At 36.4% G+C, this 16,503-nt stretch overlaps 1 protein-coding gene across 1 annotated transcript in view; it reads left to right on the top strand.

The window, feature by feature from the left end:
- The window catches only part of LOC149413528 (synaptotagmin-10-like), a 456,392-nt gene that overhangs the window by 163,222 nt on the left and 276,667 nt on the right, over positions 1 to 16,503 (top strand). Inside the window, exon 4 of the mRNA XM_089644730.1 lies at positions 5,028 to 5,171. Coding sequence (XP_089500856.1) covers positions 5,028 to 5,171 — 144 coding nt within the window. The remainder of the gene's footprint in view (positions 1 to 5,027; positions 5,172 to 16,503) is intronic.

Here is a 16,503-nt window from a genome sequence, read left to right as displayed (position 1 = left end):
CCTCATGTGGTCAGCTAATATAAAAATGGAAATAAACTATTACTCTTATTATGCCTATACCAAAAGGAAAAAAAACTATGTCGCCAAGATCTATCGACTCCGGTTAAGCCGATGAAAACGTTTACATGTTCAAGAAGTATATATGAAAATTTTCGATAAAATGATTTTTACGAGAAATAAATTAAGATTTTAATGTCATTGCCTCGCAGACACGCTCACAACGTGCTTCTACCTGTTAGTGTGTTCAGTGGTAATGGCTAATATGATAGATTTTTACTCGTTCCTCCTGATTTGATTATTTTGATGATTGGTTAGTTTTGCATTGTCAGAGTAGTTATGAAGAAGGTCAAATCTTTGCTTGAGGATTTGGTTAAATTGTTGGTAATTGCTCTTGTTGGATTGAGAACTATTAATTTTAGCATATTTGCTCCTGTTAATACTATTAATTCTGTATTAGAACAGTTAGGTCAAACAACAAAGCCAAAATTTCTTCTGAAATCGTAAAATTTGAACGTGGGTACTTAATTATCAAACATAAATTTTTTCAATTATTGAAGACAATATTAGCGATTTGTAAACTGGAAATCTGAAACAGAAAAATCAGAAAAGGATACGGTCACATCTATGACTCGATCCCAGGACCCTTGCCTTGCCGGGACACCGCTCTACCACTGAGCTTATGGGACCCCATCCCCTTCGGTCACATTTTAACTGTATCATACTTCGAATAAGATCTACCAACATTGTCTTCATTTTTTCGTTTAGAAATCGCTGATATTGTCTTCAATAAATAAATATTACAATTTGAGGTTTAACTCAATAAAGTTATTCCAAAAAATAAATAATATTTTTCATTCAACTTCAAAAACGTATAGTAATTTTATTTTAAATACGGATTAGTTTTAAAATATTTCCAAAGAAATGTAACCATCTGGAAACTGAAACGGAACGTACAAACAAAATTACAGACTAACTAAATGAGGAATTTCGCAGCGCTTAGTCTATTAACAGAGGTCTTGTGGAATTCAATTGCCTCCTTGAAGGCGTGCTCGATGCGTTTTGGGTTTTCCCAATATTTCAGAAATCCAAATTGAAAAATAAGGAATTGTCAGAGAAAGGGTGGAAAGTAGACTGAATGCTGTGGAAATGAGATCCCTGAGGCGTATGTGTGGTAAAATTATGTATGATCGTGTGAGAAATGTTGAGATCCGCAAAGAGGGCAAGGCTGATGTAAGCGTAATGAGTAAGATCAAGAAAGGGACGCTTAGATGGTTAGGGTATGTAGCGCGAATGAACGAAGAAAGGAGTGTAAGGAGAATATACGATGCAAATGTGAATGGTAGCAGAAGTCGGGGACGCCTAGTGAAGACATGGCACGACCAAGTGAATCAGATACTTGAGTCGGGCCATGTCAAGAGTCAAATAGAAGAAGAGTATGTATGAGACGACGTGTGAATGTGAATGAGGAAAGGAGTGTGTGCCAAGACCGAGTTATTTGAGTTGTTTGGCGGTCCGTCCTCTCTGCCTACCCCTGCGAGGAAACGGCGTGATGGTTAGTTTGATAGTTATTTAGTTTCAAATTAGATAATTGCTAGAACCTTCGTTGGAACTAGAACCTTCCAAATTCCACCATTATTTAAAAATCTCACCTTCACGTCTTCACAGATTTCTTTAGATTTTTAGAAATGTTTAGATTGATCTGAAAAAATATCGACACTTGTCCTCCTGCTAGTGATGGGTTTGATTCTGACAGTGTGTTAAACAAATCTGATATTCCCTTACCTCACAGCATAACGTGACAATAGTTTCGGCATGAGCCTAGCTAGACAGCCTTATACCTGTACGTGGCAAGAGTTACGGCGTGATCCTAGACAGAACGTTGCGATGTAAAGATTCGAATTCATTCTGAAAATTTTCGTGTCGATGTCGATCTTAATTTGGTAAATATTTCACTAACCGCTGTACTCGTGTCATGGAAATTACTCTTCGTTTCAACTTAATTTATACAAGATACAACGATTTACGTTGGGATAGATGGTAAAAGATGCATTATAATATCTTTTTTTGTTCAATTCAAATCAATTCAATTCTGTTTATTCATTTGAAAAACATTACAAAATTGTTAATTTCAATGCATTGTTAAAATATTTTTGTAATAAGAATTCTTAGATTAATATTAACAGTGTGTATATCAACTATACCAGTAATAATAGAGCTTTTAAAGGAAGCTTTATTGATGCTAAAAATGTCGATATCCGAATTGATTCTGTTCAACAGCAAGATTGCTCTCCCCACAGGCATGACCATTGGCAAGTTAGTTCTGCAGGCCGGGTGATAAAATAGTCTATGTTTTCGGTGACGGAGATAACCATCGGGAACATAGAAATGAATGCTGAGCGAGTTTTCAAACCATCCACAAATCAGTCTAAAGAAATGTGTAGCAATGCGCACTGACCCATAGATAGTTCATTCCGAGCATACCCAAAAGAAAGACAGTGGGATAGAACAACGGGTAGTGGCCAAATATGGCTCATGGAGTACCCTCATGTAGAAAAATGTCAAGAATTTCCTCTGAACTCTCTCCAACATGAGAGAATACTTTACCTGGCGTGGACTTCAAATCACCGACCCACTTTCAAGTCTACTCCTTACTAAGCAATTAAATAAAACTATAAGCACCCAGTATCAATCATGGTTCAAAATTCATATTTTCAAACTATCAGTTTGCCGCCTTTTTGAACATTATTTTGTATTGAATGACACTTATGACAGATTAAAAAAAAAACAAACTAAGAACCTATTTTGTGAATGTAAATAGTTGTTTTTTTGTAGTGATTATTGAAACAAAGTATAATTTCCATAAACTGTGCCGTTAGTTAGGGAAATAATTACCTTAATTTTTCTATGGAGGTGAGAAAATCAAAATTTCCAATAAATTTACTATAACGGAGAGGATTTATTATAACTGTGGATTATAATAACGCTCTCCGTTGCACTGTGAGACACACATCGTTGGAACTCGCACTCTGCGACACAATATCCTGTTCGAATAATATTATGATAATCAGCAGCGCTTTTTATCCCAATTTCTATGAAATGTGATAACCATCACCGGTCCAATGGCGTACACTATGAGACGTATTTCGTTAGAACCGTTAATTATTTTGCACTCCGCCACAATATCCCCCTCCAATAATATTATAATGATCATAAGCAATTTTTCTATCCCAAATTACCTGAACGTATTCACAATGCACTCATTTTACATAATAATATTATTTTGTAAAATAACGTTTTTCAAACCTGAAAACTTAGACACGATTTTCTCAAAACACTAATAATACTTTACACCAAATGTTCTTTTACACGTGATCGATATCCCCAAAGATAATAGAATAATCATAAAAAGTTTTAGAAAACAATATTGGACAAATCAAATTAACTGTTCTGAAGAAATTTTTGTGATCTAATTGTATGGGATAAATGAAAATCGATATGGGTTTATATTGTATTCATTTTATGCCCGTTGAGCTTTTACATAGTTATAAGTTGGATAATTATAATATGTTGTATAATATAGAACAAATAGAAAAAAATAAGATTTCGATAAACAAAAAATCTATGTAAATAAAAATGAAAATGTTCGTTTGTTCAAAATCTTAAATCTCCGAAAGTTCTATACTGATTGCTTTGAAAATTTGACACAACTTTACATTCAAATACGCGTGTATTGTTTTATACATTTATTATATAGATGTCACTTGTGACAGGTAAAAACATGCTTATTTTCAAAACAGCGCCATCTGTTGGACGTTAAAGCAACCCGCGCTATTATTTCTCTGACTGAGCCACAGCAACACGTGGTGGGGTGCAGTTAGTGTATAAATAAATTTTCTGCATTTTCAATAGCTCTCTCGCCTGTTATACGCAAAATGTTTTTGTATATGGGAGTACAAGACAGTGATCGAAGATATGAAAAAGTTTTCGACTGCTTCTTGCCTGACAAGTATATTAAAACCTACCTCACATCCAGCCCATTTCAAGCTTTTCGCACAATCAAGCAGTTGGCCTTAGATGAAGGACAAACTTTTCCTGAAGCAAAGAAAATATTTTTAATTTCCAAGACTCTTTCGGACCAAAATATTATAGACAAATTTTTAATCGCTTGTTGAAACCGTAGATCATAAAAGAAATAAATATGAAGAGCCCCCCTGAGGTGATATCTCACAAAAGCGGCGCTATACAAATTGTCCAATAAATAAATAAATAAAATACAATTATTCAAGTGGAATTTGTTCCATTCTTGAACCTGGTAACTTGAAATTTTGAACGATATTTTTGTCGCTATGACAATGGTTTGAATACCGATAAAAAGAAAAGATACATGAAATAAAAATACAAGATTTTTTTGTAATGATAAATTAGATAGGTTAACAAAGAGACAACCAAAGGTTCAAGAATAGGGTTGTAAGAGGTTTTTAATGTGATATAATATGATAAGTGTTGATTTCCCATAGTGTGAAACCTCTGTAAGGTAGAATTAGCAATGTAGTTGCGCTTCTGCACACTGCGGTGGAATATAGTATTGTGCAAAGTCCAGATCACACGTATTCATGTTTATCTGTTCTGAGAATAAGAAAGTTAAACTTGAATAATGTGATTGAAATATCGATTTTTATGCCGATTTGGGTTCTTGCAAACCTTACCTATTGCTAATGACAAACGCTGTCGGGACGTGTAGACACAGACATTTGTTCTAGTATTAGTGTATAATTCCGGAAAGGGGCGGACACTAACTTTAGCGTAAGCGAAGACGTTCAGTGGTATTGGTTAACAACATGAGTTACATTATAATAAAAATGTTTGACAGAATATCTCCGTGTATTTTATTATCTTTGGATATAACTTACAAGAAGAAAATACGAAATTAATGTTAATGTAAGAACCCATGTACGGTCTGACCAAAAAAAATTAAGAATTTCTTTTAACGACACAGTTTATTTATCACACTGTTCCGTTCCTAGCAGGTCTTGCGGCAGACCACCCTGCCCATAGTGCCCACCCGCCACCAGACCTTCCAGCGCCAGTTGTCCCACCGACTCGACCTGCCCTCCATACAGTTCAGCATCTGCAGTCTGGAGAGGGCCGACTCGTCCATTGGGCTAATCAAAGTGAGTTCTTTAAAACCTTTTTTCCACACAACTCGTAAATACAATTCTTATTATTTTATTCTCTTTTATTCTTATTCTTAGTCGGTTCTGTTTCATAATTTTTGACATAACAGTTTTCAGAAAAAAAGTTTTATTTTCTGTTTTGTTTAGATTTATCAGTATTTTCTTATTTTTCAATGCTATATTACACTGATAGGTATTACCTTCAAAAGTTATTACAGTAAAAATTTAATATTAAAAATCTCTTCAAATTATTGGTAATTCCGTTTAAAAACGGGATTGCAGGCCTTTCGATTGACTCCAATTTGATTATTTAAATAATAATGTGATGGATAAGATTCTAAGCAATCTGGTCAATATAATAACTTTAATTTCACTTTAAGAGGGAACGGTATACAAAACTTAAATTCGGATTTGAATACTCCAAAATACTCCACCATACGAAACAATTATTTTTGTAATCAAAAAGTATAGCGAATATCTAGTACGTGTATATGCTGCTTTATTTATTTGTGTTTTAAGTTATATTTTTTTCCATAAAAGATTAAATTTTTTCTCGTTTTAAGAGGCACCTTCAACTTTTTTTTAATTAATCGTAAATATTTAAAAAATTATCTTTCCCGGTATACTATATAAATATAATTAAAAATACATCAAAAAATAAAACGTTGTTAAAAAGAAGTTTTTTGTATCTGAAGTTTAAATTTGTTTTAAAAAATTGTGTTCGTTGTAAATCGGATGTTTGAAAATTAAATTTGAGCCCATCAAAATTGGTTTTTAGGAATTCATATTAATTTTATTTTATATTTCAATATATTTTTAAAGTAGGAAAGGCTAGTTTTTTTTAGTAATCACCATTAAGTGACAATTAATTGCCTCTAAAATCGCGAAATCTTGATTTCTTTAATGAACCATATTTTATAATTTGAAACACAACTAAATAAAATACCACATATCCATACTAGTTACGAGGGTCATCCAGAAAATAAGGTTACAACGTTTATGTAGGATCGAAAAATGCTTGTATTTTATTGAAATTCACAGGATACTTCACAAATATATTAAACTATTTTCCGACGTAATCATCGTTGAGACCGAGGGATTTCTGTAGTCAGGGCACCAGTTTTTGTATGCCAGTGTCATAGGCCTCTACCGCCAACTCTTTCAGCCACTTCTTTATAGCTTCCTCGGCCTGCTGATCGTTGGAAAAAACGTTTCCCAAACAAAAACTCTATTATTTTAGTGAAAAAGTGATAGTCCGAAGCCGCCAAGTCAGGTGAGTAGCGGGGGTTGGGTGAAAATATCCCATCCAAACGATGTCAGCAGTCTTTGAGTAACCCGCGCGGTGTGCGGCTGGCAGGAGACTTCCCGGGTCAGCATTCCCCCTCCGCGGTTCTGAAAGGCTCTTCTGTGTTTTTAGGATATTGCAGAAAGCCTCTGCATTCATGGTAGTCCTTTTAGGCAAAAAAATCCACTTAAAAAACTCCTTACGGTCCCAAAAAACAGATGCCATGACATATCCGGCTGAATAGCTGAATGAGTCATCTTGAAGTTTTAGGTGGTTGGGAAAGATGAATGACGCCACTGAAGTGATTATATGTTGGATTATGGGGTGAAGTGACATACTCACGTTTCTTCTCCCGTCACGATAGAGTCCAGAAAAGATTCTCCCTCTTGTGCAAAACGATCCAAAAATTCACGCAGATCTCGCACGGACCGGAGGTGGCGGGAGCGCGCGACGACCTCTCCAGCGGAAGAATTTACTGTGACTGAACAAAATGGCCTACAAAAATGCGGGACCAAACCAAGTTTAAGGCAAGGAAGAAGAAGAGTTTCTGAGGGACGAATCATATTTAGGAAAGTGAATTCTGATCAAAACCTTGTCCTGTAGTACCGCCCTGCATAAAATTTGCTTTTCCTTTCTTAAACACGCTCATTAAAGAATATAAATATACACGTATATTATTAAAATAAATACCGGAAAGTCCAATTATGTCTAATTTTCCAATTTTGTCCCAAATTTTGTATCTAAATTTCGGTTAATAAACAATTGGTTTATGTTAATTAAGTGTTAATCTCAAGTGACCTACCAGGTAAGTGTGGTACTGAATATTATCACCATATATAGTTAGTGATAACATAGATCATTGTAGAAATGGGTTGTATATTTGTACAGCTCCCTTGAGGTGATTTTGCACAAAAACGGCGCTATACAAATCATCCGAATATTGTTATAATAATAATTATTAAATGGTATTAGGATTGGGTATGAATAAATAAGGTGCCGAGAAACCTAAAAATAAAACCTTTTTATTAATTCAGGGCAGCCCGAACCTAATACTGGGTACCTGGTTAACTTTTAATAAACATTCATGTTTACTTATTCAATCAATTACTATTCTCTTCCAATTGGATTTCCGCACGTATTTGTTTATTTCACCAATATTTACTGCAGAACTTACCGCAAGGATAGCGAATGACAATAAATTATCGCCACTTTCGATATTATAATACTGTAAGTAAATTCTACACACACTGTACAGACAATCCCTAGAAGTGTTATCCATATAAATAACAAAAAAACTTATGTTAACTTCGATTTACGTAAGTCCGTATCTCATAGGGCTCAAACGGGCCATAATAATGAAAAAATCTAATTGATTCTCGGACAGACCGATTTCTATCTCTAATGCACAGCCTCAATGTAGTCATGCTGAGTCTGTTCTATGAGTATTTACATGGAGCCTGCTCTAATGTGCATCGGTGCACGTACACGGAGAAAAAATATTTGCTAAGAATCTTTTTAAATGATTGGTTATACAGTTAAAAACTGGAGTGCAGGCCGTTTCTTGGTAAACTTTTATTGATTTCGTAATAATATCGGATCACGTGTTCACGCACCTACGTTTTGTTTTGATTTAACCGGATTACGAATATTTTGAGAGATTCTTAATAAATTGTCATGAAGTGTCCAAAAAAACAAATGTTTATATGGTCAAGAAATAATTTCGATTTGTGAAAATATTAGATCAATTTTCCCAGAGATTGGGTAATTTTCTATTTAATTTATCCTAAAGCGGACTCTTCTATTGACAAATATCTTCACTGGCTGCAAAGTCTCTTCGGGATTACATTAAGGGATTATAATCAAATAAGATTATGTCGAACATTTGTGGGGATTATTGTAATTCTGTGTTTGTTCAACCTTGGTTTATAATTATCGTCATAATATTATATATCAACTTCTCTTTTGCTTTGAAAACATAGCATATTTTCAAAACAGTCAAAAAAGTAGTAAATTTTTATATTATTACGTTTCATCAAATTTCACTATGTATTTTTTTTAATATTCTTAATTAAAAAAATAATGTTACATAATTCACAGCGTGTTACAATGTACATAGTAATAATTTCACATAATGTCATATACAGGGTTTTCCAATAAGATGTGTTATTTTGAATAGCCCGCTATTTCAGTAGATGTTACTTTTGAAGCTGTCATTTTTTGACATTTGACAAGTAGAAACTACGATATTAATAAAAATGGAACAATACACCCTTCAACAACGCATTGAAATGATTAAAATTCACTTGAGTGAATCAAATGCAAATCATCTTGAGTGATGAGGCCCATTTCCACCTCGGTGGCTTCGTCAACAAGCAAAATTGTCGCATCTGGGGCTCGAAAAACCCAAGAATTATTGTTGAAAAGCCTCTCTATCCTCAACGTGTGACTTTTTGGTGCGGTTTATGGTCCGGCAGAGTCATTGGACCTTACTTTTTCGAAAATGAGGCTGGAGCAACAGTTACGATAAATGGATCGCTATCAAGAGATGATAAGTGATTTTTTATGGCCGGAATTAGAGGGTATTGATCTGAACAACGTTTATTTTTAACAAAGTGGCACCACGTGCCACACAAGCAACGAAACCATTGATCTTTTACGATTGAATATCAAAATAACACCTCTTATTGGAAAATCCTGTATAAGATGTACCACAGTAATAAAGCCAGGCTTGTGTGTATGGGGGATGTGTTATTATATTCATTATTTCTGTATTTATTTAGTTTAGATTTTGAGTGTATTTTTTAAGAAAATTTTTTAAATCTTTATTGTTATTATATGTTATCTGCCTTTTTAGTCAGACCTCCTTTCGGCGGGAGTATGTTTAATTTTAAAGATATATTTATTATTGTCAACAGGTGTCCTTTTAATTTTACCACAGTTTTTTTAATTTACAATCAATTTAGTAGATTCCTGTGTTACCAGGATTAATCCGTGTTCTTTTGTATTCCGTTACAATTATATCTCTTCAAATTTTCCAATTCTGCAATAAACAGCTTGTGACCGAAGCGTTCTTATGTGTTAATATTATAAAAGGAATTGAACTGATATTAAAAGGGATTGAGGTAATATTTAACAAATGCTACGTTATGTTATGTATTAAAAAAACTTTACTCCCTCATAAATAAAAATAATATTCGTAAAATAATTGGTATAGAGCCATTTTTTAAGGGTGAAACATCATTTCAGGGGTGCTGTACATGTATAAATATCACTTCAAGGGTGCTGTACATGTACACACATCACTTCAAGCGCGCTTACAAGTACAAACGTCACTTCGGGGGTTCTGTACATGTACAATTATCACTTGAAGAGTGCTGTACATTTACAAATATCACTTCAAGGGTGCTTTACATGTACAAACATCACTTCAAGCGTGCTCTACATGTACAAGCGTCACTTCAAGGGTACTGTATACAAACATCATTTCAAGGGTGCTGTACATGTACAAATATTACTAGAATATATATAAACAGGTTCAGATACACACTTACCTTAATGTAATATCCAGTCGAATGAAAAATCCCTTTACTACTGAAAAAAATCTTTTGAAACTGGGTAAAAGACACTACGTAAAACGCAATATTTCTTTGACTATTGACTGGAATAATCGGGAATAAATATTTTATAATAAAAAAATAAATAAAAATAAAAATTTTAATATTCTTCTGACGAAGGAAGGGTTCTTCCGAAACCGGTAGAGGGAAAATAAAACAATAGTGGTCAAAAACAAATTGATGTGTTTTTATTATAAATTATGATGTGCCACAAAGTGAATGCCTTTTACAATTACGTAATAAATATTTTGTTTGCAGAACACGAAACATGACGAAGAAGGCGAAAATATAAGAAAACTCTTCATAATTAAAATAAAACTACGTTCTTTGAGACATCATACCGTATAACTCCACACTTTTGTTCCGTTTGCGCTTTATCTCAAGGCTTCAACGCTCAAACTTAGAGCTTTAGCCAACATGAAGTTCTAATATCGAGTCAACATATTTGTAGTCAAGAGGCGTAAGCGCCCGAAGCTAAGCATTGATTGGTGGACGAGGCTGAAGGCGCTTAGGTAGAATTGAAAGAATTGAGAGAATTATCAAACTGCTTAAGGACGAATCCCAAGTTTGGGATAAGCCCAAAGATCTATTTAAAGCTCGGACTTTGTAAAAGTTAACTAGGAATGTTGACTTTTGTAAAGTTTTTGTTCGGATTTATTTTATTCAGTAAACATTAAGCGTGAATCAGAGATTAGTGGTTTTAATTGGATCTTAATTTTGATATAGTGTATTTTTTTTTCTTTTGGCACCCTGTCCTATTTTGAGGTTAGCTAACTTAAAGGCGATCTTCACCCAGCAGCCCAGAACTACATTTGTACCTTAGTTAGTACCATATGTGTTTCAGAGCCATGCTACAATACGATGACTTCCGTGGTCGAGGGTTGAGGCTCTCGACTAGTGAGTCGAAGGTCGTGGGTTCAAATCCCGGCTTGTAAATTAAAGATAATTTATTTGTGTTATTTCACAATTTACTTGTTACAAATAATATGAAGTATATTTGCACAACTTTTCAGAGCGAAGGATACTGTTAGTATTGCCCTGGTATTAGATCACTATTCAGAATTTAATTGAAATGGCTTTGGCCGTATTTGGTGACCAAATCTGAATAGTCTGATACTCCCCCACCTTCTCCATCTCCTTCCCCTACTCCACTACTTTCAGCCTCACAACGTTTTTTTTTTTTTTTTTTTATAGTGAATACCTCATAAGAGTCCCAACTGCTCCCGTCTGGAGCCAGTGAGACTATGGCATCCCCAATTGGGGGATGTTGTGAGGCTGAAGGTAAGTGGGGAAGGGAAAGAGGAAGGTGGGGAAGTACCTGGCTATTCAGATCTAGTCACTAAACACGGCTAAAGCTATTTGGAGCAACGTTTCAATTCTGAATGGTGGTCTTACACCAGGGCGATACTGGTAGTATCTTCCACTCTGGAACGTACCGCAAATATACTATATATTATTTTAATTAATTAATTGTGAAATAACACAAATTAATCAAATAAAATTTATTTGCGCACGCCGGGTTCGAACCCGCGACCTTCGGAATGGCATTGGAGGGGACCCACCCTTTCCCGACGGCTGTGTGAGGAAACTGATTGTTTAACCTCCTTAGCCGCACACGTCAGGACTCTAATTTTGTAAAAAGAAGCTACATTTATTTTAAAATGAATCTAGACCCTCCAATGTCCCTGCATGCATGATTGTTAGTACGAAATAATGTATGCATACTTACATTAATAGTAACACAAAATAAGAACACATATGAAATGTGTTCGCCTGGTGGTTTGGCATCTAAAATTAAATAATAAATAAGGAGCACAAATTTTATAAGTGGAAGTATGATTGAAACATAAAAATATACAAGCCGCGTATCGAGGGCAGTTTACCCCACTATCACGGGGCGGTCCCGGCAAGAATGAGCGTGGCAAGCGGCCTGGCCACAACGATCCCAAGCACCCGCGTCCCTTAGCCAGTTTTCCGAGAGTACCCTCGAAGAAATGTAAATGGGGGGAGGGGGGGGGGGAGATACTCCCAAAGACCCTAGGGAATGAAGTGAGCCTCAGGTCACCGGAGGCAGGACGGAAGGGGACCGGGCTCGCGCAAACATTCCCCAGGCCCGCTCATGATGCCGGGGGAGGCACCCGTGGTTCGTGGGACAGCCGCCCCGGATTAATGTCACCTTACTGGATGCAGGAACAGGGTCTATCCGCCCCCGTGGTGGGGAAATGAACAATACAGTACGATAGAGTTCAGTTCGACAACCTATTCATAAACCAATTTGTTAGTAACAAATAAAAAGGCAAATAACAAACGTAGAAAATAAGTTGTGATCAACAACAAATTGACCGTTCATAATAGAAAAAAAAGAAGGGAAAAAAAGATTAACATAGTATTAAAGAGCTAAAACACAAAAAGAAACAGTATTATCATTATCAACGCATTCCTAATAAATAAATAAGGCCCAAATTCAAAAGTAAAAGGAAGAATGTGCATAAAAATAAAAATAAACAGTGTAAAGAATTGGCAAAAACGGTGTAAAAAGCCAGTATACACAATAAATGAATAAGAAATAATAAAACAAACAAATAAAATAATAAATGCATTGCGATCATGCCATAAGACAAAGAAAGTAAAACCAATGAGTATATAAAAATAAAAATAAAACATAAAGCAATCGCGAATAAACAATATTACATTTGTTATAAGAGGAGTAACCGTGGAGTGACAGGAACAATACGCTTGGCACCTGAAACAAAGATGATTTTAATCTAAATCAGCAACTCTAAGCACAGGCCATCTCTCTACCCAGGACTTTACAAACTTTTTGAAGCATTCAAAATTTTCTCTGTTCAACACGAGATCGGCATTCCATGCCGGTCTTGTAATCCCTCTCAAGCCATCCAACATTTCCTCTCGGGCATCCTTCATCAACTCGCAGTGCCACAGAATGTGCTCGGCTGTCTGGTTAGTGTCACCACATGAACAGTTCGGATGAGGAGACAAGGCGAGACTATGTAGCCGCCCCCTGAGCTCCCCATGACCGGACACCAATTGCGTCATATAGTGATCCAGTTTTATGTGCGCCCCTTCCATTCTGCTTTTAACTGAAGGGAAGAAAGAGAAAGTCCATCTACCCTTCGTCGACCTATCCCATCGCTCTTGCCATACACTCAGCGTTCTATCTCGCATGGCTTTCAATAAGTCAGGAAGGGACACCGCTCCACCGGGTGTCAGTTCGACTCCCAGGTGGACAGCGGCCTTACCTCTTGTCAATGCCTTTTTTGTCAAAACTTCCCTTATTTCCAAGTCAATCGGCAGTGTACCAGCCAGAACCGGTAATGCATCATTAGCCACAGTCCTATATGCGCCCGAAAGAGCCAACAGGGGAGTCCGTTGGCCCCGCTTGAGGGCCAAGTGGATCAATGCATTATCCAGCCGGTGCTCCCACACAGAAGCTGCATACGAGACATGCGTCACGTAAACACCCCTATATATGAGGCGAAGTGCCGGAGTCCGCAATCCCCACTCAGCCGTTGAGAGCCTTCTCAATTTCAAGAATAGGGCCTGGGCCCTGCTAGAAACGCTCTTGACGTGCGCTAGGAACGAAGAAGATCTATCTAAAGTGACGCCTAAATACCTGATGCTTTCAACGAAACGAATAGTGGAGCCTCCCATTCTGATGGTAGGGTTTCTGGCACGACTGAGCATACCCTTCATCAAGAGTCCCACGGTCTTATGGGGAGCGAAGTTCAGCCTGTTTCTCTTACCCCATTCAAGAATTTCACGCAGACCCTCTTCTGCTTTACACTCCACTTCCTTTCTGCTGTCCCCTGAGACCAAAAGAAACTTATCATCTGCGTAGTCGACCGATATGCATCCTTCAGGCAAGGGTAACCTAGAGGAGTCGTCAAAAAGGATGTTCCACAGGTCAGGCCCGAGGACTGACCCTTGTGGACAGCCCATGTTAACGTCACGTATGATGAAGAAATCACCAAACATCACAATAACCTTTCTGTTACGTAAATAATCACTAATAATATTGAACAGTAAAGGCGGGCAATTACGACTTTTCAACTTAGTTAAAATCATCGGCCACCACGCATGATCGAAGGCACCCGAGATGTCCAAAAATATTCCAATTACATACTTCTTGGTACAAACCCTCACTCATTCAAGCGCATACTTAATGGCGTGCTCAGTGGACTTACCGGGGATGAACCCAAATTGGCGGCCGCAGGGTGGAGACAGGGTGAGACGGAGCCTATGTTTGATGATTTTTTCCAGTATTTTACCTAAGATACCGGAATGGCAGTCCAATGCGTTACCACTACGAAACGCTACACTTGTCCCTTTCCATGTGTGCCACCCCCAATTGGGGATACACTGGACTATGACGGCCGGCATAGTCCAGTGGTAACGCACGTTCCAGAGTGGAAGATACTACCAGTATCGCCCTGGTGTAAGACCACCATTCAGAATTGAAACGTTGCTCCAAATGGCTTTAGCCGTGTTTAGTGACTAGATCTGAATAGCCAGGTACTTCCCCACCTTCCTCTTTCCCTTCCCCACTTACCTTCAGCCTCACAACATCGCCCAATTGGGGATGCCATAGTCTCACTGGCTCCAGACGGGAGCAGTTGGGACTCTTGTGAGGTATTCACTATAAAAAAATAAAAAAAAGGAAATTGAAACAGCAACATTGATAACAGAAACGAAGGGAGATATGGTATGGAAGCATGCCAATTGTCATTGAACTACGACCTAACTGCACGAACTATCAAGCGGGTAGCCATTTAAAGTCAATCGTTTGATTTGTAAGTAGAAAAAACTGGGTAACGTTGTTCCACTGTACATAGTGTACACACACGTCGTACATAATGCGATTTCCAGTATTACGTTCGAACCATGCTGACTACGCTTTTGTTCAAATTTTATTGCTTGTTCATTGTTTATTCGTATGCTTTGCCAGTAATATTTACAGTATCAGTACTTTCAGAATTTTCATCACTTTAGTACAGTTTGTAATGTTTTCTGTGTGTTTCAAATTCGTTTTATACATCTTATTTTTTAATTTTTCGTAAAAACAAATACTGTTTTAGAAACTAGATCAAAATAGAACCAATGTATGCATTTAAAATAAACATTCTAAATTTTAATATCAAAACGTGAAAAATTTTGACAAAACCGCTAACCACATTTTGATTTAAATTTTTACTCCAATCATAGAAAATTGATAGAATTTGATATTTCGAAAACAGGTACGTCTTGTTTGGAAAATTATTAAGAAAACTGTACTTTCACTTTTATCTCGTTCATATAATAAAAAAAATAAAATAAAGTTAAGTCGATTATTACGATAGCGGTGCGAAATATGAATTATTCATTTTGGCTATTTTTAGGATTTTATTAATGGATTCCAGTATTTTGAGACAAACTGGAAAGAATTATTATTTCTCTTTCTAACGTCAAAATATTAAGTTTTCCACATGATTGAAAAAAAAGATTAAAATACTATTATAAAATATGGACGCCCGGTCATATATGACCCTTAAACGCTGAAGGGGTTAAAACATTAATTTAAATTTCATAAATAAATCAAACAATTACTATAAATCATCGTTAATAATATTGTGTATTAGTTACCAAAGTATTCGCTGTTGATTATAAGTATGTATTCAAAGTTTTAGCCATCTGCGGAATAAGATACGTGTGCTTGAGAAAACAACTAAATTAGCTAATATTCCCATATGATAAGGGTAGACAGTAGGGTAGTGAGTATTCCAGGGGTTTTATAAATACTCGTATGGTATTTTGGAAAGAGATATGTTTGGTAAACCTGCTGCTGTAAAGTTACTAGGCAACTGGTATTGTAAGTCTGATTCTTAACGAATAGTTTGATGTTGTTTTGCACTGTTTTTAGTAGATTTCAGCATAAATCACAATGTTTTGTTTATCTTCCTTTCCTTTTTTTGAGTTTCAATTTCCCGGAACTATTGAGACTGTATAATCCCCATGGTGTAGTTGTGAGGTTGAAGGAAATTGGGAGGGAAAGGAGACTGGAAATAGGAATGATTTTAATTACTTAACTATTTCGGATTGCTTTCACTCTTTCACATTGGCTTCGTTTGGTGACTTAATCGGGGTGCCCGTGTCCATGCGGTGAGGTTTGTCTTGTTTTTGGTAGCTATGTGGCGGACTGAATTAAGAGAGATTGGTTGAGGGTGACCTTTCGACCCATCGCCTTGCACCCTAATAGAAGGGATGGATTCATACATCCATCACACCTAGACGCACTGACCTCCAGATTCCTACATTATCCTTACATTCCCCAAAGATGACACAGGCCCTGAGCTAAAAGCCTTCAAATGAAATCTTAATATGTTTAAATAAATCTTCTGGCATGCAGATTTCCACACACGCATCCCTCAAGTGT

The sequence above is a fragment of the Hesperophylax consimilis genome, chromosome 21 (genome assembly GCF_061612785.1).
Source record: "Hesperophylax consimilis isolate HC1 chromosome 21, BYU_Hcon_1.0, whole genome shotgun sequence".
Taxonomy (NCBI): domain Eukaryota; kingdom Metazoa; phylum Arthropoda; class Insecta; order Trichoptera; family Limnephilidae; genus Hesperophylax; species Hesperophylax consimilis.
Note: the sequence above shows the minus strand (reverse complement) of the source record. Positions and strands in the feature narration are given on the sequence as shown.